This window comes from Atta cephalotes (assembly GCF_000143395.1).
Source record: "Atta cephalotes unplaced genomic scaffold scaffold00059, whole genome shotgun sequence".
NCBI lineage: Eukaryota > Metazoa > Arthropoda > Insecta > Hymenoptera > Formicidae > Atta > Atta cephalotes.
Window position 1 is genome coordinate 511,847 of NW_012130123.1, and position 26,695 is coordinate 538,541.

Below are 26,695 nucleotides of genomic sequence, written 5' to 3' on the forward strand. Positions count from 1 at the left end.
AGAGAGAGAGAGAGATAGTAATAATAATAATATATATAATAATAATAATAATAATAATAATAATATATATATATATATATATATATATATATATATATATATATATATCTAAAAAATGTAATTATATCTATTATAAATATTTTTAGATAATTTTGTGTTCTCAAAATATTAAAGCACCTTCTGTTTGTGCTGCTTAATGGCTTCAAGACACCTGTCCATAACCATTTTTTCTGTTAAAATACCATCCTCCGAGGCATAAGCTGCTGCCTGCCAGGTGACTCCGAGTTTCGCCAACTCTCGACCAGACATTCCCTCTGTCAGATTGGACATTTTGCTGCACAGCGAGCTGTAGTCAAACTGCGCGATTTTCAATCTTTTGTTACCCTCGATCGCCGGTTGGAGAACAAATTTGTCAAAATAGAGGCGAACCAAACGCTCGCGCTCCTCGCGACCCGGAAGACGAAACTCTACCATCTCATCCAGTCGATCATTCACCGCCCAGTCAAATTGCTCCGGTGTGTTCGATGCTAGCACCAGCATAAATTTATTGCTCTGTTCGCCGGTTCTGTACAAAAATGCGTTCAACATTGCTCGAAGATCTTCCGAAATGTGTTCGCTCGAGCGTTTTCTTAGGAACGCATCCGCCTCGTCGATAAACAACAACAATCCCTTGCGAGATGTCAATGCCCAATCAAACACTTTATGAATGGCAGTTACGCCGTCTCTTCCCAACGGCGCCAGATCACCACCTGTCACGATTGCATAGTCCATGCCCGAGTGTTCTGCCAGCTTCTTCGCGAACATTGTCTTGCCGGTACCCGGTGGACCATGCATCAATATGTTTCTATACATGCCGCGATTGTATTTTGTGTTCTTCGTGGCTATCGCAACATCACGTAATCTTTCCTCGAGCTTTGGTGCCAGAATAACGCCGGATAGTGCGTCGGTCTGTTTGCTTTTTAGTTTTTTAACTGCTTGAATGGGATGCCGAATGGTATCAAGGAATGTAAATCTCGAAGTCTCGCGCACCAACGATGGTTTCCCTAAACGAGACTCGATGTAACGCGTGGCCACGCTAGTCGAACCCTTGGCAGTGTATATTCCGAAGGCTACGAGAGACAGACCACCTGCCGCTGCAATAATCTTATCCCAATCTTCCAGTAGAGCTTTGGCACCCGAACCTAATACTGAGCCAGCTGTTCTGGAAAATGTAATAACTATGAAATTAAATGTAAAACTATATAATAAAACAGATACACATGAATAATAAAATAACGATTGCTTACTTTATCGATTCTAAAACAGTAATTCTCTTTTCCGAGGCTTTTAATCTAATTTGTTCCAAATTGAGATCCTGATTTTCTCTGTCAACCTTCGCTTTGGCTCTCAATTCCGCCTCCAATTTCCTCATTTCGTTTTTATGTCTCAATTCCATCTCGTGCTCTATTGTAGCTTTTCTCATGGCTTCTTGCTTGGCTACCGATTCTTCTTGTCTTCTCAGATTCTCGTCGTTCATCTTTTGTTGCTGAATCAATTGCTCTTCATAGCGTTTTCTAGCCAATTGATCTTGATATTGTGCTCTCATTTGGTGCTGTTTTGTCTCTTCCTGTATTGTCTTTCTTCTTTCCTCACCTTCCACTCGTTTTTGTTCTGTTTTAAGCTGTTCAATGCTAGCTTCGTATTTCTTCAATTCGGTTTGAAATTCCACCTGTTTCGTAGTTTCCTGCATCTTGGATAAATCCAAAGCTTCTTTCGCATGTTCTGTATTAAAATAAAACTATATTTATTAGTCTATATATAAAAACATCTTCAATATTTTAAAGAACTAAAATACTTTCCATTCAATGGCATATCAATACATTATTCTATCTTAATATTCAGTGAGTAACAAATTACTTTTTTTTTTAGGAGACAAAATGTTTTTCAGCAATGGAATATTGTTATACACTATATGACATAATAATACATAATGTTAACTTATAATTAAAAAAGTCTTATATACTTATATCTAATATAATCTTAAAACCTCTTATCCGAATATCAGAATGATCTTCTAGAAAAATAGATGGTAATGAAATGTAAAAATTTGATATTCATGAAGTAACATAAAACGATACTGTGAACACAGCATTTTAGTATAGTTAAAAAGCACAGAATTATATAATGTGTTATACAATATCACTTTGTATACATTGCTGAAAAGTCGACATAGGCGTCATTCTATCGGCGGAAGCACAGTCTTACTGCTTACATAATGTATAAGAAAATGGATTGATCAAAGTCTTTCATTTCCTCTGTTTTTGTAAAATAAAAAATTGATTGGTTGATTTTCTTATGCTTTAAGCATTACGTGTTATATAAAAATCTATGCTCCAGTCTTATTTTTATTATTTGAATATGAAGAAGGATAAAACAATGTTTGTATCAACTATACTTAAAAGAAAAATAGCTAAAGATGGAATGATACTTGTGTCATTAAATGAAAAGTACCTATAGTCTATTCTTTTCAACTAAATTTCTTGTACTATTTATTTTTTCCTTTTCTCTCTAACAAAGATAAAAAAAAGGTATAAGAAGTTCAATTGAAAAGAACACAGATCAATAGTGCTATTACATATTCAATTTATGACTACTAAAACATTTTTGGCCATGTTTTTTTCAAAATATTTTAAATATTTTTATTAAAACTGTTAACAATATTTCATATATCCTCTCTATAAAACATCAACAATTATATTAATTCTTTACACAAGTATTTATACATAATTTAAAAAAAAAGTGCGTTTCATTTACAAAAAAAAATTTCAAGTAATGAATAACGAGTATTCAACAAATAGACATGAATGATGCAACGAATTGTCATCGACCAGACGATATAATTTACGAAGATCTGTGTCCTCGGCATGTCACAGAAATCCCCGTTCGTCGGATCGATCAACGAATTCTTCGCGGAAAGTTGCGTCATCGCACGCGAGAAGCGAGGGTCCCCTCGTGGCGCGTGTCCTAACCTCCAAATCCGTTCGCTTACGTAATCGCGCGCGCGACTTTTCACAGAAAGTGCGGAAAATTGGCGTGAAAAAGGCATCGTACTGGATCGTTCAAGTTCCTTGGCGGCCGCAGCTGCTCGTTCCAACGCGCTCGAATCAAATCTATACGCTTCCATGCTGCCGCCGATCCTCGGCGGCGAACTACCACCGCTGCTGCCGCCTCCGCCATCGCCTGCCGGTGGTGGCGGCTGCACGAAATGCGTGAAGTCTTGCGGCGGTTGTGAATTACGATAGCCGAATAACCACGACATTATTCCTACGGTCGACCGGCGTGCTCCGAATAAAAGGTTACACTTGACGCGTCTCGGCAGTCGGCACGCGTATTCCGGAACCTGTCTTATCACGTGTGCGATGCTCTAATCGCGGCGAGACGAATCAGACGCGATTGTCGCAATCGAATGAATGTATTGCGAATGCGCAGATTTTCAACACAATTAGTTTCGGAATATGCAATCGGTGCGTTCATAAAGTCTTGTGTTGATGGTGCTTGAAATAATTTCGATATTTTGGATGGAGAAAGAATTGATTTGATTAATTGGCGGAGCGCTGTCAAGTATCCTATAATCAGTTTGGAAAATGGAAATTCGTAGAGAATTCAGATATTCTATTTAAATTAAATTTAGATTAAAACTAGGCTGCGATCGATTTGGACGTTCACGCGCTTTGAGCGTTTGTAATTATTTTATCTTTATCGTTATCCATATCATTCATTAGACGTAAAATAAGAATAGAAATATTGGCTATGGGCAAAGTCTCGCTACAAATACTTTAAAGCATTTGATGGACCAATTAGAAGAAAGAATTTTACAAACTGACCAATTAAAAAACGCTTCAAAGCGTTTGTAGCATCGTGTTGATCGTACACATTGAAAAGCGCTGAAAGCGTCCAAATCGACTGCAGCTCTAGAAACACATAAAAAATTAAGATTTGGATATCAATCATACTTTATCCCTAGGATGAAAAAGTGAAAAATTTCTCCATTAATTTCAATTAATAAAAATTTTCACTTTTCACTTTTCATCCTAGAGATAAAGTTTCATGATTGATACCCTTGGCTACGTTCAACGGACTCAACAGTTGAGTGAACGCTTGCTGTTATTGGTATATTCTTTTAAATTATTCAATCATTTTAGATCTGGAAGAATACATCAATAGTAGCGAGCTCATTCAACTATTGAGTCTGCTAAATGCAGCCATTAAGATTTAAATAATAAGCAAATCGGCCAATCATAATAGAAAATGTAAAGTAATCCTCTTGTGGTTGGCCAATTTGTTTACTGTTTACATTTCACTGCCTTAAAGTGCATTCCAATTATAGTAATCTAAATGCATCTTTACATTGTTTTGTAGATTTGTTCGGGTCGCATGATTCAACATGCTTTTGCCATAGTTCCTACTCACTCTAATGAGCATTGGAGTGAATAGGAGCATATTGGAGCATGTTGAAGCATATAACGTGAACAAACTTTTGATCTGTTTTCTGTTCCTGTACTAGACTGTTCTAGAACTCTCTTTCTCGCTTTAAACAAATATCAAACATATATCTCACTTTAAGTTCCAAAAGTGTACGTTAATTCAAATCACAGAAAACAGATCTCTTATGGCTCTTGCACACTGGACGCAGAAACATTTGCCGCGCAACAAAATGAGACGCGGCAACCAATGAACACATTAGAAGCTGTAAGCTTATTGGCTAACGCATTACATTTTTGCTGCGCAGCAAGCGTTTCCGCGTCCAGTGCAGAAGCCAGCAAACGAGAATGGATTGAAATAGATTCAGATTTTTAGAAATATTGATTCACGAATAAAATGAATGTTTTCTCAATTCTGAATGCATTTTTATTCATTTATAGGAATTGCATGGAGCATATCTCTATGCCTTTTAATCTAAAAATAATATTAACTTTTTCTATGCACACAAACATAATTGTGAATACTGTTCAATTCAAAATTTTGAATAGGAAATGCAGTTTTTTAATCCAATTGCATCCAATTGAATCTAATTGAATCTAATTGAATCCAATTAAATTTAAAAAAAATAAGTTTGCTATTTAAAATACGCATTTAGAAAACATTTTCAATTCATTTTAATCCATTCTCGTTTGCTGAAATGTTTCATGTTTAAAAAAAATTCTGCATTATAAAATACACAGTTTCTGACAGGTTAAAATTTTTATACTCGTATTCATAGTCAGGCCTTATATTTAAGAAAGCTTTAAGTACAAGGTCTGACTATGAATACGGGCATTATTCTCTGTTTCCCTATTTCCTATTCCTTCCATTATGCGTAGCCCCTAAAAATTTGCCTAGAGTTGACGACTTTTAATAGTATGTACAGCCAGTACAGCCGATCACAGAAAGGTTGCAACTAGTTTTTTTTTTTTTTTATAAGTTTCGGAATACAGCTTGCTCACAGAGTAATTAGTTCTTATTCATGGATCTATAAATAAGAACTATTCGCTCTGTGAGCAAGCATTCCGAAACCCATCGAAAAAAAAGTGTTGCAACTTTTCTATACCGGCTGTACTTCGTCAGGATGCGTTCAAGTTGAATTCAAAATGGTTAGTTCATTCGCCGAGTAAATGAACATAATTGGTTATTATTTATAGATCCAACCAATCATATACAATCGCTCGACAAGCATACCTAAAGGTTATTCTACATAAACTTGCATAGCCGCAAACCATATGAATAAAGAAAATTATTCAATTACATTTCTTTCATAAAGGTAAACGTAAAATATGATTGGATGATTTTCTTTATGCATATATTGATGCGACTATGCAAGTTATGTGGAATAGCCCTAATCGCTGTGTCAACTTGAACACGCTCAGTGATTCAACTCTCGGCATTTCCCGCGCCCGCCAATCGTAAGACATCGAAGCTTCGAGGCCGTCATATATCGATATATATCGATGATCTCACCGTTCGCGGCAACGTTCCGACGGCTGTGGTGAGTGTGCTCTTTTCAAACATGGGGAGGTTATCCGCTTGAGGCAGTACTATGTGGGATTTCGGTAACCGCGGTGCCGTGGTGTTGATAAGTGTGACGTGTGGGTGTATATTGGTATACAACGCCTGGGGCGCTATCCTGGCGCTGGCGTTCACGCTGCTCCTGGTGGTGTATGCGTGTTACTCCCTGCTCGCCAACGACAGTTTGATATCGCCGCACGCATATCACGTTCTCGGTTATCTGCGGGAGGCGGTCTACGAGCTTGGTGCAGCGTTTCACGTTGTTCACGGCCACAGTACCGGTTACGTGCGTAAGCTGTGGCATAGTGTGAGCCGTTATTACCGCGAGCGTTTTCCTCCATTCAGGATGGATAGACGACGCCCGAGCAATTATCAACTCAGCAGTGACTTATACACTGCCACAGTCAAACGCGGTGAGTCGTCGCCGTTGACATCGTCATTGTCGTCGTCATCATCGTCATCCAAATTTGGCTTGATCGATCAATTGAGTCCGATCCCGTGCGTTTCTTACCGTACTCGCGTCAATGATATGCTCGGGATGGATAATAGATTGTATCATGCCGGTGATTACGATTATACGCCGCATCAACAACAGCAACCCACTTATGGCAGCAAGCATACCTCTACGCCAGTTTTAAAACCTGGCAGCAGAGAAGAGAACTCCAGGAATGGTGACATCAATCTGATTTCGCAGTCACGCGAGTTGTCCTCTAAGAAGACTCTGCCCTTATATGCACAAAATCATTCACTAAGCCGCGGGGAAAATATCACACAATTCAGTCCTGAAGGCTCTCCATGGGGCATGAGTATCAGTCCCAAGATGCGCCCTAGACCAGCTGGTGTTAAAACAGTCCAGACAGTTGCCGGACCATTATTAGCATCAACGAGATATAATATCGATCCTAAGTAAGTATATACTTGTGGATATATCATTTAGCTAATGTATATTTTTATTTTTTATTCTAATATATATATTTTTATTATCTCTATTTGTAGAATTATAACAAATTTCTTTTAGATAGTTCTGTATATATTATATTTCTATATATTGAGCAACTATAGATTTGTTTTCTATTGTAAGATCCTATTCCATCAATGTAAAATTAACTTTAATCTCGGTTCAATTTACTTTTTATCTTTTCTTATTTCTTAGAATTAGAAAACGATGAATAGTAAGTTGAAATGGAATTGAAGTTAATCTTACGTATTAATGGAATCAGGCATTTTCTAGAATTTTCTAGAATTTTTCTTCTCCCATTCACCAAATTTCAAACATATATCTATATACCTATTTTACTTTAAATGCAATAAGTTCAATAATTAATTATACTAGTTTAGCTATAAAAACATATTTTATGTGTATCTTTTGATATTACTGTACTAGTTTTTTTCAAATGCAGGGTATACACGGACGTATCATCCCCAGGTCTTACAACAAGGCTAACCAAGTACGCTACGGAAGCAAAAAATAAATTAACTCATCAATCTCAATATGCTACTGGGCAATTTCCAAAAGTTAATCTCCATGCAAGTCCGATTCCTCTGTTGAATGCAAAATTGACGAAGATGAGAATGCCTGTAACAGTCAGAGTGGCACCACCAGATGTAACGAAATACTCTCCACCTGAAAAGCAAAAGATTCTATCTAATATTTGTCACATGGAGAACAGATCACCCACGAGTGTTGTTCAAGTTTTACGAGAGATATCGTTGAAACGACACGCATCGACAGAAGATGTTAGCTTTGATGTCGCTAAAAAGCAGAGAACAGAATTCTTCAATGAGGAGCGAGAAACAATTCTAGAAGAAAACAAACAAAAACGAAGTAGAGATGAATCATCTAAATCGGACGAGGATCTTTCACCCCAAACTAAATCTATCAGACCTGCCAAACGTACAAAAACACGATCCTGTTTTGACATTATAAATTCTTTGAGTTCCAGCGCCCAAGTTGCTGGTGGAGTTAAAAGAAAAGCAGGTAGGTATCAATTTTTATATAATTATGTATTGGATTATTTGATAGATTTTTTTAATGGTAATGTGTTTCTACAGTTGATTTCTCACGTAGTGGTACACCTGACTTCGAAAAGCACTTCAAGTCTCTGGAAAGTGCACGGTCTAGTAGCTCTCCTACTGTGTCACAATCTCAGAATTTAGATATAGACAATAGTAAATCTGATCTTAATGAAATATATTTAAAAAATCTTGAGACTCTTAATTCTAAGAAAACAGAGGAATTTCCTCTAGTAAAAGGGATACTGAAATCATCTAGTAAAGAATTGAGACTCAATTTGGATAAAATGGAGCCTATTCATAAAAACGCAAAAAGTACCAATGAAACTGATACTATTAAATTTCTCACACCGAACACAAAACCTGTTAAATTGACGGATAAATTATTTATGAGAGCTGAACCCGAACGGAACGAACAATTGAAATCACTTGTAGAGGAACCGAGTAATATAAAAGTCAGATTCGCGACAGATAATGTGGAAGAAATAAAGAGAGAGGATATACGAAATATGAGACAAAACAGTATGAAAGCCAGACTTCAAAGTATGTTTGATGCAATATCAGGAAAAGGTAAATATTATATAGCAAGTTAAATAAAATAATGTATAATAAAGTTAAATAAAATAAGTATTTATTATTCTTACTAATTTATTAAAAGGATCAATAATTTTATTTTTCATTTTATTTTTCTTTATATATACTTTATATATACTTTTTTTTGTTTTATCTTATATAGTAACTATTTTATTTGCATTTTCAGCAGAGAATAAAATCAATCCAGATGTCGTAATTCAAGCAGACGACGTTAATACCGTTATGCCTTCAGTTATACACCCGGTCAGTTGCGCAACTCTCAATTCGTCGACAACTACAACAAATGTAAATACTACACCGCTGTCTACCGCGGCCATTATACCAAGTGGTTTTTCTTCACCAAGACCCAGTGCGAAAATCGAAACGAAGTTGGATACGACTTTCAGTTTACCGAAAACCACGTCGCCAGTCCAATTGAATGTGCCAGCAACAAGTATTCTCAAGACAAAAGAAACGAATTCAGTTGTTAAGACGAATGGAACTGCCGAGCAAAAGAAAGTTGTATCATTCGCGCCCGAAGTTACGAAAGCGGAGTCTTTAGAAAAAGTCATATCTTCGACTCCCAGTACGACAGCACCGACCTTTAGTCATAGTAAATCAGTTATAGAAGCACCAGCTGCAACATCGAATCAGAATTTGCCAAATTTTAGCACTGGTTCATATAGTAGCAACACCTTTACGCCAGCTTCATCAAAATCTACTAATTTCTTGATAGTTAATAAAGCACTATCGAGTTCAGCATTCACACCAATTAATCCTAGCACTATGGCTCAAGAAAAAATTGAAACTAATAATGCCATTATTACAAGTGCTATCATTAATTCGTCTACCACTGAGAATAGTCAGACTTCTCTCTTTACTTTTGGTAGCAACAAACTCATCTCATCTCCTGTAACATCCGCTCAAGTTACTGTACCAAATTTGCCATCTCAGTCCCCCGGGGCGATATTACCAGTCAATACAACTACTGCAACTAGCATCACCGGTTTTAACGTCGTAAATAGTAGCACATCGAATAACATTGTGACAAAATCTGCAAGCGCACCTTTATTCAATTTTGGAAGCAACAGTACTACTTTGCAATCTTCGAAGTCAGATAATTTCATATTTGGTCAGTCCAATAATAACGTTCAACCAAAAATGAAAGTTTTTGGAAATCCAACGCAAGTTGCAAACAGCCAAGCAACGTCATTGTCGCAAGTTACTGCATCTACTACATCTTTTAATTTCGCACCCAACACTTCGGTAACAACTATCGCAAATAGCTCATTTTCTACAAATACCACAACTACCACGGCATCGATATTCGGACTATCGAACCCGTCTACGTTTTCCCTGGGCACGACATCCGTTACTTCTTCAATGCCTACTTTATCTACTAGCAAACCTCTATTCCTTTTTGGCGCTTCCAATACTTCAAGCACGACGTCTACAGCTATAGCTCTACCAGCTACAACTGTTAACAGTACAATTAATTTGAGTATGATAAGCAATAACGCGATTCCTGCATTTGGAGTGTCCACCCCTACTGCCGTTTCACAATTTGGCGCATCTACAACCACTACAGTTCCGCAATTTGGCACATCTACAACCACTATTCCGCAATTCGGTACATCTACATCTATTTTTGCCACTACACCAATTACAACGACAAATACGAATATGTTTGGACCGACCAACAGTCAGACACTTTTCGGAACTGCGTCAGGATCCACAACAACATCAGAAACTGCTAGTATATTTAATACCCCGACAACCACGGCTCCTTCGATCTTCGTTCCAACGACTAACGTTGTATCATCGTCTGGCAACACGCCTAGGTCCAGTTTGTTCTCCAGTGTTAACGTTAATTCGACTCCGATCACCGCGACGCCTTCAGTATTTGGTAGCGGCACCCCGATTTTCGGCCAGACAAAGCCATCCACGTCTTTCAGAACGGCGAGTGGCATGTTCGGTAGCACGACGACACCGATGTTTGGCTCGACCTCGCAAACCGGCACGACCGCGCCCGCGCAGACGTTTGGCATCACTGGCAACGTCTCCACCAGTGCGATCACGCCTACCTTCGACACTACGAATAACACCACGTCCGTGTTCGGAGCATCTAGCGTAGGCACGGCGACGAACGTACAGGCGACACCAACCTTCGGTACAACCGGAATATTTGGTTCAACCGATAATAACACACCATCAGTTCCTCTATTCGGAGCAAACACTACTCCGGCTACCGAAGCCTTCAGTATCTCCTCGGCAACGAGTACCTTCGGCACGCAGAATCCACCTACTCTCGCATTTGGTGCCGCAAGCGGTGGAACTACGTTTGGTGATAACAAATCTCTATTTGGAACGATACCCGTGACCAGTACGAGTTTTGGCACATCTAATCCGCCTGTGCCGGCCTTCGGGACTAATAACGTTAATAATGCAAACAGTAGTACAAATAGTATGTTTGTCTTCGGAAACACTCAGAAAGACGGGCAACAGAACACAACGTTTTCCTTCGGATCCAACTTCAATGCTAGCAGCAATAATTCTACAGCTACACCAGCTGCTCCGTTCCAATTTGGATCTCCATCTACCAAACCAGGTAATCAGAAATAAATTTCTTTAATATTGACAATTGTTGTTGTTAAACATTTAAGTTGTGCCGCAAATACTAAACTTCAGATATGAAATAAGAATTATGGATGTTTATGAAATACTATTCGTGCACTCTTTTACTTTTAAACGTTGACTGGATTATATTAATTGCATTCTTCTGTTTTCAGCAACAGCGGGATTCAACTTCACTGCATCGTCGGCAGTTCCTACTCTCAATTTCGGAACCACGGCTGCGCCGACCTTTAATCCTTCGACTCCCGGCATGTTCAGCATCGGAAGCGGATCTACCGCGCCGCGATCCAGAACAATTCGCACGCGAAAACCGAGATGATGGAGAATGTAATTGCCGCCTGTTCGAGTATATTTTCATTGAAATATATATTCCCAGTGTTTTTTCAATTACATTCTTTTATATATGTATATGTTGTGTGTGTAAAAAAACGTACATTCGACATGCGTATATCGTATTTCGATATTTAATATAATTTGATAAATAAATCACATGACAGACAGATTGCACATATTGTGGAGTATTAGGGGATGTGTGATCGCGTTTTTAAAATATGTTTGGTGATGGTTGCTAAGTATATCTACTTTGTATATAGTATGTATCCTATAATACTATATATAGGATGTGTTTTAGCTAATCTGATCGCCTGTAATATGTTAGTTATTTTTGGTAGTGTGGAAAAATAAGTAAAAAAGTGAAAGAAATTTTGATCCAAAGAGACAAATATGATTGTCATATGTGCAAACTAAAATTTTTTTATTCTTCGTATAAAAATTAGAAAAAATTGTAAATTGTAAAAAAAGATTTATAAATTAATGGAATGTTTCCTGTTTTGGTTCTCATATAAAATGTTAAATGTTTAAATATATAAGATACGAAGTAATATACAAGGTAATCACTTTTTAAGTCCGTACCTTTAAATAATTCTTTTAATATAGTATGCATTTTGTAATGCATATGCGGAATGATTATTAGAAAAATTTCATAAGAATATATTTATAATTATATTTTTCATATAAAATTATATAAGAAATTTTTATGTAACAATATGATTTTTATATAAATATTTCTATAAAAAATTAATCTGTATTTTAAAATTATCAGCTTTAAATAATTCGTTGAAAGAGGAAGGTCATTGATCTTGAAAATGAAAACAGTGACTAAAAGAATTATATCCTTCCCAAAATACTTGTCTTTTCGAGCTCTCTATTACATATTTTTCGATATTTGTTGAAAAATAATAAACATATTACAAACAGGTCGAGTTAGGTGAATCTTGTATACATAACAGTGTATCGTCTATTCATATCTTATAACTTCATTGTACTTGTTAGGAAGAAGCGGCATAAATCTCGGAAAAGAAGCACTTTAAAACTTAACGTAATTTTTCAAGCGTACTGACTGTCATCTGCAGAATCTTGTTATTACGCAATAAATTGTAATATGTGATTCAGAAATCCAACAAAGTGCAAGCTGATACCTGTATATTTGTAACTAATATTATAATAACGTATTATTATAACGTATTATTAAATAGCGTCAAATTATAAATTTTAAACAATATGATTAAATCGAGACCCAGACAACAAAAAGTGTCTAAAATCGAATCATAAGACATTTTTTTCTAAAAGACAACTTAAAGACGTCTTATGTCACAATTTTAGATTTTGTGTTGTTTGGGGAGTATCACATGCGCATCTTTCTTTAGGATTATATTATCTCATTGATAATAAAAGCGGAAACTGCATATTTCTATTTCAATATATGCAATCGATTCTCGTTGCAAACCTGCATCATTTCCATCTCGTTGTTCCTAAACATATTTTTTATTCTCTGAAAAAAATTCACATTGGGGCGAGTTATATAATTACATTGTTTCCACGAAATCCAAATTGTGATCCAAATAATAAAAATGTATTTGTCATAACCGATATGGATCCCCTCTTAAGGCCAATGTCCATAATCCTAGAAATCGGTCCAAGATCTCAGATGAAGAAAGAATTGATTAATCGCATTGGTCACGTGATTAAATTATTCAAATGTGATTTTTTAATTTTTCCTCTGTTCGAGATCTTGGATTGATTTCTAGCATTGTAGACATTGGGCTTTATCCTCATTGAGTTATTCTTGTGCGAGTGGAATTTCTAAAAAGTGTCCGTGCGACGAACGATAAGCTATGATAAGCTATGATAATATAGAAGTGTATATGTACTGCGGTATGTATCTTATAATATGGAAAAAATTTTATAGAAAATTCGCGCAAAATTATTTGCGACTAAAGATACGTTATTCGCACGTTTTCTATTTGAGTGGCATATCATGGGCTTCTTATCCGATCAACTAACTGTATCGTCATCGCTTTTTTTTCTGCTATATAGATGTACTAGTATTAGTCATGTGCATTAGTCAACATTAGGCAACAAGTGCGTCGTTCACACACGTAGAATTGTTACAAGATTGAATACAATTTGTACTCTTCTTCGTTTACTATATCCAGAACTATACTCTAAATTTGAAATCTCATGTGATTAAACGATGCTGTTCGTCTTTTAAAAATTGTATATAGAAAGAGAGGAAGGATGTATATGTATTAAATTAATATTGTCTAAACGTATTAATAAGTTTGGAATGTTCGAGCATACACGAACATACACAAGTACTGTAATATATTACTGATAATTACATCTTATAAAGAATAAGATGAGAGTTATATTCTCTCATATTGCGCATTGTACATTATATAATAAACGAACGTTTAGAGTTTTCTTTAAATTATTAAAATTATTATTAAAATTTTCTTTTGATTTCTATGCCAGAAAATATCAAAGATCCGCATACGTTTGTTTTGAATTACATTTTTTTCACCTTTTCGAATATTGACATGCTGACGTTCTTATTTTTTGTTATACATATATTTGCGATTTGAATATTTGATATTTCCTTTTTTTCAATATATCTCCGCTCCTTTCTAACTTTCTTCTTTCTGTTTCTTTTGTCTCTGATTCCTTTTATTTCCATTTCTAGAAAATTGCAGAAAGGTGACTTGAAAATTTCTTTGAAAAATTTTTCTTTTTCTTTTATTCATTTGATCTTTGTTACTTTTATTTCTAGAAAATTGTAGATAATGAAAAATTTTTTGAAAATTTCCTTTCTATTCATTTATTCTTCCCTTTCGAAGAAATTTATATTTCTTAGTAAGAATTATTAAAATATGTCTATACAATGAATGATCATTGTGATCTTTATATTATTGTACGAAAGATATAGAAAGCTCATTAGATTTAGTTTCGTTTATCCTAACATAAAGTATAGCTTGAAAGAAAATCTTCCAATGGACATTTGAGGTTCGTTGGATTCAAAATTTCTCTCAAAGGTACAATAGGAAAGCTGTGTCTCTCCCGGTAGTGCGCGCATGCGCCATAGTGTTCGGTGCCGCTCGGCCACCGATCGTGCGTCTCCGTGAGGACTCGGCGCGTATGATTGGCGACTCGGCGGCCGGCTGATGGGGGCCAGCGAATCAGCGAGCGCGTTACACGATCCGAGGCATGGTGTTTTTCCGGTCGCCTAGATGCACGTCCATGTCCATTACTAACATCAGCAGAAAGGAGTGAACATCATAGTGGGACAGACGGTACCATCCTGGTCTGGATTGCTTGTCTCTACACCACCTTACCATCATGGGTGAGACGGAGAAACAGCCCGAACAACCTAAGGCTGTCCAGCAGAAGATGGTCATCGGTGAGTGATAAAATCCGCGTTCGCGTTATTATTTCCGGAGCACGCGCGGCCTTCTCGCGGATCGCCATCCGATCTACGCCGCGGCGGAAAGAGGCTCTCTCTCGCCAAACCGCGCCGTCTCTTCCGTCGCCGCGCGTTCCTCCGCCCGTAATGGCGTCCACGGCGGCGTTGCGCGGCGGCCGCCGAAGCCATGTGGCCCGGCGTCCGTGAAAATCCGCACGGAAGAAATCCATCGCGAGAACCTCGATGGACGAGCCATCGGGCGCGTCACGCTTCGTCCACGAGGCGACACGATTCGCGCCTCCATTTTCCATCAGCTGATGCTTTCTCTCGTCGCGGACGGAATTCCTCCGCGACCGCGGCTTCTCGACGGAAACTCCGTTCTCTCGTCTGGTCATCGATTTTCATTGATGGCGCCGTCGCTTGCTCACGCGACGCGTCGTGTCGCATCGCGTCGCATCGCATAACCTGAAAATCGAGCGGATGCCACGAGCGAAAATCGACGTGAGAAAAAAAAAGAGATTTTCTAGAATGTTCTATATCTTTAAGATTCATCGCGATGTCGATCTTTTTCCTTCCGAAGCGATCTCTCGTGACGATCCGAAATATCTTCGCCCGCGCACGCTCCACGTTTTCATTACGTAAGCGCGTCGCCGCGTGCTCTTGCGAGCGTGCTTCGTCGCAGCGAAACGCATTCGCACCTCCAGACTACTAGATCGATCGATCGATCGATCGCGCATTTTTTTCACCACGTGAAGACGCTCGCGCTATTTCGAAATCTACCAGAATTTGAACAATGTATAGAAAATTCTGGAAAAATTTCACACTCCGGAATTCCGATATTCAGTAGAATATATCATTTAAATATTTTCATTTTTCTTAGAACAAGAGATCTTAGAACAAGAGATGTCAAAGATCAAATTTAATTAGTTTATTTCCAGAAATTTTCAATTTCTACAAATCTCTAAAATTGTATAATTAATCTACATGTACACAAAATTTATCAAAATTTATAACGGAACTTAGGAAAATATTTTCAATCGCATCTTTTTGTTATCAGAGCAAGAGAATGATCGTTAAAGAATTTGAATTTGATTAGAATTTGAATTTATTTGTCTAACATTGACAATGTCTAACATTGACAAACATGAAAAGACATCATTATATCTACATATGTATAAACGTTCTATCAGAATTCATAATGAAAGATTTAATAGAATGTATTTAATCGCGCGTCTGTTTTGATTCCTGAAGCGAGGAATTATTAAATATTAGATTTGAAAGATAAAGCCAGAATGTAAAATTGTTATAAAAATTGTTATATCATTAATCTACATGTCTCGTTAAAATTTATTAAAAGATTTAGTAAAACACAATCACACTTTTTATTGTTCTGAAATTGTTAAGAATAAAATTTAGTCGAGAATGTTCAAAAATTTATTGAAAAAGTTTGTTAATCATTCTGAAAATTTTATGAGTAAAATTTACCTTGGAAACGTCTAGAAACTAACTATATAGAATTATACTTTTAATATGTCAATTTATATCTCATTAAAATTTATACTTAGACTGTATTCATACTCTCGTAATATCTAATTAAGTCATCATATATAATTACGTTTTAAATTGTATTCATATCTTAAGATTGTTGAGATAAGGTATTGTCTTTAAAATAAATTCCGCGAACACTTCACCTGACTGATCGTTATTCGGAGAATATTACTCAGATTTTCAGAATGCGAGGAATTTCGCCAGGCTGATCTATCGTTGATGACATTAATTTCGACCTTTGTTTGGGTTATACTGTGTGACAAGGTCGCGTGTAACTGTTGTGAAGATAGTCTTATCATATTTTCGTTGAAACGCAAGATCGCGATGTACATATAATAATATATGCTATCCTCAGAATATATATTTTTATATGAATTAAAAAATTCCAAGACTCCGAACGATTTTATATTTTCTTAAACTTCAAAGATATATTTATTTAAAGATTGAGATATTAGTTTGTGAGAAATTTAAAGTACGTCTGTTATAGATTAACTTTAACCTCGATTTGACTTACTGTTGCTTATCTTCTTCTAATTTATTCTTACAATTTTCTATTTTATTAATTTATTCTTTATCTTCTGCTAATTTTAAGAATTGGAAAAAGATAGTTTTAAGAATTGGAAGAAGATAGAAAATAAACTAAACCGAGATTAATCTACATTGGTAAAATAAACGTTAATCACTCATATATCTGCCTAATCAAATTACTTTTCTATCAATCGTATCTTTACTTGATTTTCCTTGATTTCTGACGCATTATTCCCAGAAATACTATTCATCATATATAAAAACGATATCCGTTATATTTCGTTCTCAAGCATGCTTACGTGTTCGTAAACACGTGATATGTACCTGCGGTTAAGCACGTTATTTCCCTCTCAAGGTCGCTTTCACAATTTAATAATAACAATAAGTACACAAAGTACAGGCAACCTTTCCCTGACTCATTATTCATGCACGCGATTCGAATATTCTCTAGAGATTTCTTTTTATATGATTATACATTATTTATTTTGATTTTTTTTTTATAAATCATACCACCATATTTTGGAACACTCAACGAAAATTACATGAGTTGATTCATGTAATTCATTCCCTGAATTTTGTTCTGAATTTATACAGTTGCATGTGCAGCACATGTGTCGCATATATCATGAAACCTTTTTTTTTATTTCAGCTAACAAAGTGACCGGAACTGTGAAATGGTTCAATGTCAAGAGTGGCTACGGTTTCATTAATAGGTCAGTAATTATTATTTTGCAACTGCCTCGTGCTTTTCTTACTTTTTTTTTCATCATCGCAACGCTCGCCCTTTTATGTACTATTAGATAGAAGAGAAGGTACACGCTTATCCACTTGCGTGTGTATATGTTGTGTGGGCGTAAGGGTTACTCATACACTATTAATTTAAACGTCCATTTGGAATAGCAACCGCACGAGTATTAAAGCGACGTTGAGTATATTAACTGTTGCATCTCCCATGAAAAATTTCCTGCGAACATGTCGCAAAATATCTAATTATCTTTTTCGCCACTTTACTCTCTTATTCGCGAACTGTGTTTAAAATTATGTTTGCTCACTTTCCGTTTACATTGCGCGTTTACATCTACCGAATAAATTTTGCGACTTCCGTTGCGCGTTAAATTATTCAAGAAAAACCGACTCTGATGCAAGCGACTATTTTACATGAAAATTTCTCACATTAACTCTGGCAGAACTATTTGTCGAGTAACGATAACTAGTTTATTATTTCATAAATTCTTTGAACAATAAAATTAGTTCGTAATTTTATTTTTCTTTTTAAATCTTAGATTTTTCAAAAAAATGGAGAAAGTAAAATGTTCACAATTTCACACATTCTTAGAAAAATTTTGAAGCGAATAAAAATTAGTTTGTAATTTTATGCAATCTTTTGAAAAATCTTGAAGCAAAGTGAATAAAACAGATTTAACATTTATTTTAATTTATCAAAACATACTTATTTTCTTAATCAACAGCATATGTTCTATTATCATTGACAATTTGCTCTTATTTTAATTTCCTTCATTTGAACCGGAAAAAAACTAATCATGACGAGTTGACCGGCGTAATAAAACGTGCCTAAATTTCTGGATTGATCTGATTCATGTTTGAAAAATGTACGATTTTAGATACTCGCGAGAGATTAATTGATAACGATTTCAACACATGGAGGAAGTGATAGTCTCTAATATTAGGAAAATCGCCGTCTCCGCTGCAGGTTCGACCTACAACCTCGACCTGGCATTACGCCGCACGGAAAATAGACGCTTCATTCGGCGCGTGGACGGTCCGTATAGGAACGTGTAGAACTTCTTGCTATTTCGAGGTCCCTCTATTTATTTGGCGGATCGCCAGAAAATTTTCATGCGCGTGTAGCAGTGTTTTACGCGCGAAACTTTCGCGCGCGGACTGCAGATTCTTTCAAGCGATTCACGAAGCCGAGACCGCGCATTTCATAAAAGAAATTCGTATACCCGTGACTTCTCGCTCGTCTTCATAGTCTATGTATGTAGAGATAGTTTCACACGATCAGTTTTAGATTCGAACGTTTACCTGCTCTCGAAAGATCTCGCATAGTCTCACAATGCACTTTCACTGACGCTAACGGTGCCCAATGTGTCGCAAAACATTAGAAACGTTGTTGAAACAGCTGTTTACAAATATAGAACCTTTTTCTTGTTCTCCTAATGACGAATTATCCTAACGACAAGTAAATTGTAGCGTGTCGTGTACAGATATTCTGCAATTTCAAATATCGAAATGTAAAAATAAAATAGATAATTATTAATAATAATAAATAGTTATGTTTCTTGTTTTATCGTATCGATAGCTTATCTTTTTAAGAATCGTAACATCTCGTGCTAAAAATATACACAAGTGTGAAAGACAGTGAATATAAAAGATATGCCGTTTATCTCTTTTAGAAAATTTATTTATTTTTTTTTTAAAGAGGATTTTAATTTAACGTTTCATGTTTAATGTTATCATCTCATTCTGATTTATTTAGGAGTGACTTTTCAGTAAAAATATTATGAATTTATTAAAGTAATAACATTTTGATTATTTTAGACTTGCGATGGGTGCATTTAGAGCGATAATCACTCTCTAAACCCTCAGTAAGCTTTTTCACCTGATTAGCATATTCCGTTAAATCCTAAAATATAGAATCAATCAGGTGAAAGACTTCATTGAGCGCTCAGTGAGCGGTTCTCGTTCTGAATGCACTCAATGGTTCCAGCAATGTTAAAAATCTGAAATTTTAAATATGCAAGAAAAAAACTTGTACATTTTTATAACATACCATTTTATAATGATTGTTAACAATAAAAAATACCGAGAATTTGTTTCAAACTTTCTCAGATTATTCGAAAATACTTCCAGGACAAATTCCTCTGTAAATCGGTATTAATAAATGAATTAAATCTTGTCGGGAAATCTGTTTCTAAAGTCATACGTTTTGTTGGAACATTATCTAACAGTCTTTACTGAGAATACCGAGTCCATTGTTCATTCGTCGTGTTCGTTCCAAATTCGGCGAATTCGATTATACCACAATGGAAGAGCAACGTTCCGCCTCGATACCCATTGGATCCTGCCCATTAATTATTCAGCATCGATCCATGTTCTGAGGCAAACAGTGAAATTTCGCTATAATAAATTTCTGTTTATATAGCTGATATTAAAATTGATAAATAGAATTTAAAAAATAGTAGTAAATTAATAAGAAAATAATTTTAGCAGTACATGAAAATATTAATTTTGCTTCTCTTAAAAATTAATTAAATAAATAGCGAAGCCGGTAATTCGGCGATTTAAGCTCTTGAAATTTGATTTTCATACCTGATTCACCTTTTGTTAACTACGTGTGGGGAATCGCTGTCTAGCTGTGACAGCTGGCGTTTGTGTACGAGTTGTATTTCTCTCCTGACTGTGCACCGCGAGGTGCAACGACCTCTCTACTCCGTGCTTTGCTCCGCAGCTTCATGGATTCCGATTACGTCTGTACATTCGCGAATTCATGCGTAGGACAGATGTATGCATACATATTGTTACGTGCGACGCATGTATCGTGTACAAGCCGCAACTTTGTAGAGAATGTAAATTACGCGAATCTCGTATTGATGCCGAATTTCTGCCTGCACAATAGGCAGGTGGATGCGATTATTATGCTTTCTTATTTAATAAAGATTTGCAAAATAGTTTTTACGAAAATATAAATTATAGAAAATATGAATTTGTTTGACATTCAGAATTGTTTCAAATATAATATTGCAATCGATTGCCATCACAAAATTACTGGAATTAATAATTAATTCCAAAATAATTATAGATACTTTCATAAAATATAAATATTAAATGTTAAACTTAACTTACAAACACATATATACAACACACACACACACACACACACACACACACACACACACACACAGAGAGAGACTGCTTTTAACATTGTTTGTCCTATCTGTTTCAGAAACGATACCAAGGAAGATGTGTTCGTCCATCAAGTAAGTATCTCATATTTAATATGTTATACTTAATAATTTTAAAATAATTGCTATATATCAATGTTATATGTAATTATAGTCGGCCATCGTCAAGAACAACCCGAGAAAGGCTGTACGTAGTGTAGGAGACGGCGAGGTCGTTGAATTCGACGTCGTTATCGGTGAGAAGGGTCATGAAGCAGCCAATGTCACTGGTCCAGCAGGTGAAGCAGTAAAAGGTTCACCTTACGCCGCGGACAAGCGTCGCGGATATCGCGGTATTCACTGGGTGTATCCGAGACGTGGTAATGGTCGACCGCAAAATCGTAGATCACGTGAAGGCCAAGAGGGTTATGAACAAGGTATGCTATCTATTATTTATTTATTTAAACAAGTTGATATAATTGTTTATTCTTTGAAAGTTTATTCTTTGGATATTGAGAGTGATTCTATTGTTTGATGATTTAGGAGAAGGAAAGATCGGCGATGACGCAAACGCCGAGGGAGGCGGCCAGCCACAGCAGCAACAGCGTCGTTATAGGCTGCGTCGTCATTATGATGGTTATTACCGTGGAGGACGGCGTTCCGGGCCCAATTCATCACAGCAGCAAGGAGATGCTGGCGAAGGTGGTGAGCAAGCGGAAGGAACCGGCGGTGAAGGTGGAGCTCCGCCGCGCGGTGGTGGTCGTGGACGCGGTGGTCCATCACGACGTTACTTCCGCCGCAATTTCCGCGGAGGAAGAGGTGGTGGTCCGCCACGACGTCCTCGCAGTCAGGATGGCCAGGTAAGGGTTAGTATCTAACCCTAGCCAAGCTAGCGTTTCTTAATATTGTCACATCGACAAGTAGACAAAAAATGTCGAAATGAACGTATTAATTGCGAATTGGCATGTTTCCTGAATCTTACACGCGTTGTTTCATCCAGAGTTCCGAGATTGTACATTTTAATGTTAAATTGTATCATGTTTATAAATTGTTTAGAAAATGCTTGAAATACTTTTTGAAGACAAGAGTTAGAAGAAGATGCAGTAAAACAAATAAGATCTTGCAACTAAATTATTGTATTATAATTGTAATTAATTTGAAGTAGGAGCGATTTGACAATAATTAATTTAAAATTACACGAGGAAAGTGTTTTAGAATATTGTATTTTTGTACTAGAATTTTTATATAATATTTTTTCTTCGTTGTTAAGGAGTTTCGAGATATGCGATCTCGGAATTGTAGGTGAAATATTCTGTATATATCTGATCTGCAATCGGTTTAAAACAGTTTTGTTCTGCTACATTAATTAATTTCTATAACATCAAACACGGTTCACGAAAAAATTCATCTCGATTGCTTGCATCTAAATGATGTACATTATCCCTTTGTTTCTGACAACAATGCATTATTCAATAATCAACGGACTTCGAATATTGTAAATGTTTTTTTTTCGATTTTGCATTCTTGCAAATGATAAATCGTGATTCAAGTCTGAACGAGCTGTTTAAATCTGCACGGTAGTTACTATAATTTAAAGACAGGAAACTGAGTAGTATTAGACTTAATAAAAACATTGTTTTAGATGCATTTTTCTAGAAATTATACTCATATTTTCTCAGCAAGACTATATAATTCCTTTATACTAATGCATTAACTGCGCACGGAGTATGTGTTCTGTGCTGTTTGCGAATCATTTTTTTTTCACACTTTGTAAAACAATAAAGTATTTTATACGAGCATCTTAACGAATTTTCTACAATCGGAAACGCACCTGCACACCGAAATTGGATATATTACAAAATCAGGTGACCGATGACGAGGCTGTTGGCGAGAATGCACAACTCGGTACTTCGCGGAGAAATCCACAACCACGTTACAGACGACGATTAGTACGACGACCTCGTGCGACATCGAGCCAACAGACGAACACAGTAGAGAGCTTACCATCTGCGGAGACAAAACGCAAATCCTCCAATTCCGCTTCCTCTCCCGTCACGTCTCTTCAAACACAGATTACTGATATCCCTTCCAAGTCCTGCGATAAATCCCCCAAGGTATTATTGATTCTACCCTTTCTTACTCAAATTAGAAAATAATTCGTATTCTTATCTATTCTTTACTGACGACGTATCAAACGAATTTGCGAATATGCTTTTACGTATATATATATATACTTAATGAAAATTACAGTGAATGTCCACACAAAATCTCAGCATTCCAAAGAAAAACTCTTAAAAAAATTTTGAATTGTTTCAATATATTGTGAATCATTAGTTTCATTTACATTGCATCTGTAAATATTTCTTTTTTCATCAGGATTCAACATTTCTTTTCGATTCAACATTTCTTATATCTTGACGTGAGTTATAATCAGAAGTTAATATGATAATATGAATCTGTCAGAAGTCAAGTTGGTCAATTCTATTTCTTATACTTTTATTTTTTTAAAATGCCAGAAAACATGATTAATTTATAACTTTATCAATTTACTTTATTTTTATTTGTTATATGTAGAATTGATCAGTTTGACTCCTGAAAAACTCCAACATGGTGAAGTATCGAAGCAGTAGACGTGGGATTTTACAATTTGAAACGAACGAGAGAAAGCTTTTTTGATTAGGAGACTGCGAATGCGCGATCCGTCGACAAATACAGAGCGGTAGCGCTTAGCACACACTGTTTGCACGTGTCTCTTTGTACTCTTTTCAGTCGGAGCAGAAGTCTGATGCACCTAAAGATTCGGATGCACCTGCCGCTGCCCCTGCTCCACAGGTAACGTCGCTTTGTTTTTTTTTTTCTTCTTTTTGATCTCGCAGAAGCTCGTCTCGGTTGCCGCAGTTTTCACTCACTTACACTTCCGGCATTAGGATGTGATCGACGAAGCAGATCGTCCGATTTATTTTCTTGCTCATCTTTCCTCCTTTTGTTCTTGTTTTCTAGAAGGAATTGCATTTTCTCCACACATAGCTCTTACACAATATCTTAAAAAAGATGTACAGACGATTATAGTAAAGATATTTTAACTACGCGTTGCATTATTGCTATTTTCGTGTTATCGCTCTTGCAACTTTCACGCAACGAATAATGTTCGTCAATGTGTATGTTTGCAGGAGAGCCAGCCGGTGCAGAACACCACCACCGAAAGCACCGCCTAACCGAGACAGAATAACGCGCTATTACCGCAGGACACTCCTTTTTAACATATAACACCAACACCCGTTATACGCTGCTACATCGACAACAAAACAATTGCAAAAAAATCCAAAAAAATATAACAAAAAAAGAAATCAACAAACACTACTCCACACTCTCTCCACGAAAGCAAATTAAAATTAAGATATGTATGAAAATTGAGAAGCATACAGTTGTGCTTGACGAATTCTTTTAAAGATAACATAGTTTCATCCCTGATATCTAGGCTCGACTTAAGTTATTTCGCTGGAAGAACTTGTTGAGAATAGCCGTATGCTTCTCGGGAATTCGGACAGAAGGGTAAAGCAATTACGGAGTACAGAGCGATGAATTCGAGCGCGGCAAGAGATAGATATATCTATATATATTTTTTTGTTTTTGTTTTTGTTTTTGTGTATTTCTTGTTTCGTACATTACTTCTAATTTGTCTCCGGCAAGGCGCATTATAAATCGTTTCATATACGATATTTGAGTTTATTGCTACATTTCCGCGAGCTTTCTTCACTTCCGGCGACTTTTCCATCAAAAGGAGTAGTGAAAACTGATATGTGGATACTGCTGATAAATGAATCGAATATTTGCCTGTCTCGGAGTCAGTCGTTTCTTTTTGGCTTGTATTTCAAAAATTGATGAGCTACCGTATTGCTTTCACTCTTTCAGTAAGAAGAATTGGAGTCGCCGTGGTCACAACATTATCCTTGAGTATTTTAAAATTGTACTGTTGATTGTAAGGTGATTGTATTCATTAATAAGTGTAGAGTAAGTGCAGGACAATTCTGATAATCGAGGATGACAATGAGGCCGTGGTTCTAATTTTCTTATACTTTACAGGCGATTACCAACAGAAACAATTATTGTAATAGCATTTATCTCGGCCATATTTTTACAATTGTTAATATTGGCCCCTGGTGGGTCTCCGGCGGTGTATTATTAATTAGTGATTATTGTTTTGACTTTATGCATTATTGGTTACTCATGAAATTGGACGCGAAAACTCATGAGATATCACGTCGTGAGTTTTCCTGTGCTGTGAGCGGCGCTCGAAGGTACACTGAATTTTGATCGCGTTCTTTTTTTGTCGACGACGACAATGCGTATACTTGTACATCATATAAATCGTGTTATCGGGCCTAAAGGGACTTCGAGCTAACCACAAGCAGAGAGGACGGCTCCTCACCGTGAAACCTCAAAGATTTTCGCGCGTGAATAAATCGTCCGGTCATTTCTAAAATTAACTTCAGTCGACCATGCACCGGGCAAGTCGTTTTTTTTTATATTAAATCACTGACCCGCTTGCATGCGGCAATCGACTCGATTTGACTTTTCGAAACAAGAGCCGGGCGTATCACATACATCGGCTCGACTGACAATACAAGTATCGTAGACTGTCACGAGAGTACGAAATAGAGCGCGAACAAGAATGAGAGAGAAGGAAAGAGAGAGAGAGAGAGAGAGAAAAACAAACTTTATATAATTTTGCATGAAACTAATTTTTAAAATTTTAGTTTGTAGTATCGTCGACGGATAAATAAAATAAATATATATGTCTACTTTCTTTAAAAAAAAATGAAATCTTTAAAAAATGAAAAGAAAAATTGAAATATTTATTATTTGGCGAAATTTCATTGATTTCTGATTTCCGTCTATATCCAGGCGACACAAATATATCTGCAAGATATCATCACATCACGAAGAGTCATTAGAAAAAGACATCCTAATTTTTCACACGTCTTCGTGTCGTTTGGGTGTAGCGTTACCCATGTTTATTGTTTCCGTCGTCGTGTAATTCTGTGCTCGTCGACCAGTGATGCACAAAATGTATTCGCGAAGGAAGAACGATTTCAGATAACGGTGCGTGTCGCGAGACATAAAAATACATAAAAAACGCATATTTTCGTGAGAGACGTAACGGGCGTGGATTTTTGATGCACGCTGTTCGCGCGTCGACGGATATGTATATTTAAAATCGTTACTCGCGAATACAATTTGTCCCAACTTGCCACCACTTAACACGCGGTAGTCCATCCTCTGTCTGGGTATCGGCAGGAGGATTCCACCTAAGATATTACCGTATATATCGTTACCGATGATCGTCTTTAATTGTGTCTCACTGTTCTATCACGTCCCGTTTGTGAAGTAGCGTTTACCACGCCACGAAACCCGAGTGTGTCGAGTCTTCGTAAAATTGCATAATAATCTTTTGTTTGTGTAAACGAAAATCTGAGAGATCGAGAAGTTCTGATACCTCAAGGTACGAAACATCCGATTGGTCAGGATTAGCGGTTTAAGGGAATAATAAAAAAAAAAGAGTAAAAAAGAAAGAGAAGAAGAGAAAGAGAGAGTGTGTGCGTGAGTGTGGTGCCAAGTGGAGAGAGACAAACACGCGGTTACGTTACGGCGGACGCGTTTATATATACATACATACATACACATATATATATATATATATATATATATATATATACTATATATATATATATAT

General features: G+C 36.4%; 3 protein-coding genes across 3 annotated transcripts in view; 2 read left to right on the plus strand and 1 right to left on the minus strand.

Moving 5' to 3' along the window:
- LOC105623584 (ATPase family AAA domain-containing protein 3) overlaps window positions 1-3,298 on the minus strand; it is a 3,587-nt gene extending 289 nt beyond the window's left edge. Inside the window, exons 1-3 of the mRNA XM_012204973.1 lie at window positions 3,091-3,298; window positions 1,287-1,761; window positions 178-1,201 (exon numbers count right to left, since the gene is read on the minus strand). Of these exons, the coding sequence (XP_012060363.1) occupies window positions 178-1,201; window positions 1,287-1,761; window positions 3,091-3,298 (1,707 nt within the window). The remainder of the gene's footprint in view (window positions 1-177; window positions 1,202-1,286; window positions 1,762-3,090) is intronic.
- Window positions 3,299-6,052: 2,754 nt separating this feature from the next.
- On the plus strand, window positions 6,053-11,560 carry LOC105623585 (putative GPI-anchored protein PB15E9.01c). The gene is made up of 5 exons (XM_012204974.1): window positions 6,053-6,927; window positions 7,422-7,999; window positions 8,074-8,604; window positions 8,795-11,215; window positions 11,397-11,560. Exons 1-5 carry the CDS (start codon window positions 6,053-6,055, stop codon window positions 11,558-11,560), a joined length of 4,569 nt encoding a protein of 1,522 aa, XP_012060364.1.
- Window positions 11,561-14,916: 3,356 nt separating this feature from the next.
- On the plus strand, window positions 14,917-24,176 carry LOC105623586 (Y-box factor homolog). The gene is made up of 7 exons (XM_012204975.1): window positions 14,917-14,977; window positions 17,706-17,769; window positions 21,024-21,057; window positions 21,137-21,398; window positions 21,505-21,821; window positions 23,731-23,793; window positions 24,132-24,176. The coding sequence occupies exons 1-7, from the start codon at window positions 14,917-14,919 to the stop codon at window positions 24,174-24,176; spliced, it is 846 nt and encodes a 281-aa protein (XP_012060365.1).
- The last annotated feature ends 2,519 nt before the right edge of the window (window positions 24,177-26,695 follow it).

What these genes read in the sequence shown, in the direction of transcription:
- LOC105623586 (XM_012204975.1), top strand. Translation starts at nt 14,917, where the DNA reads ATGGGTGAGACGGAGAAACAGCCCGAACAACCTAAGGCTGTCCAGCAG. An exon ending in AAGATGTGTTCGTCCATCAA is followed by an intron (nt 21,058 to 21,136) that starts GTAAGTATCTCA and finishes ATGTAATTATAG; the next exon opens with TCGGCCATCGTCAAGAACAA. An exon ending in CCGCTGCCCCTGCTCCACAG is followed by an intron (nt 23,794 to 24,131) that starts GTAACGTCGCTT and finishes GTATGTTTGCAG; the next exon opens with GAGAGCCAGCCGGTGCAGAA.
- LOC105623585 (XM_012204974.1), top strand. Translation starts at nt 6,053, where the DNA reads ATGTGGGATTTCGGTAACCGCGGTGCCGTGGTGTTGATAAGTGTGACG. An exon ending in TGGAGTTAAAAGAAAAGCAG is followed by an intron (nt 8,000 to 8,073) that starts GTAGGTATCAAT and finishes GTGTTTCTACAG; the next exon opens with TTGATTTCTCACGTAGTGGT. An exon ending in TGATGCAATATCAGGAAAAG is followed by an intron (nt 8,605 to 8,794) that starts GTAAATATTATA and finishes TTGCATTTTCAG; the next exon opens with CAGAGAATAAAATCAATCCA.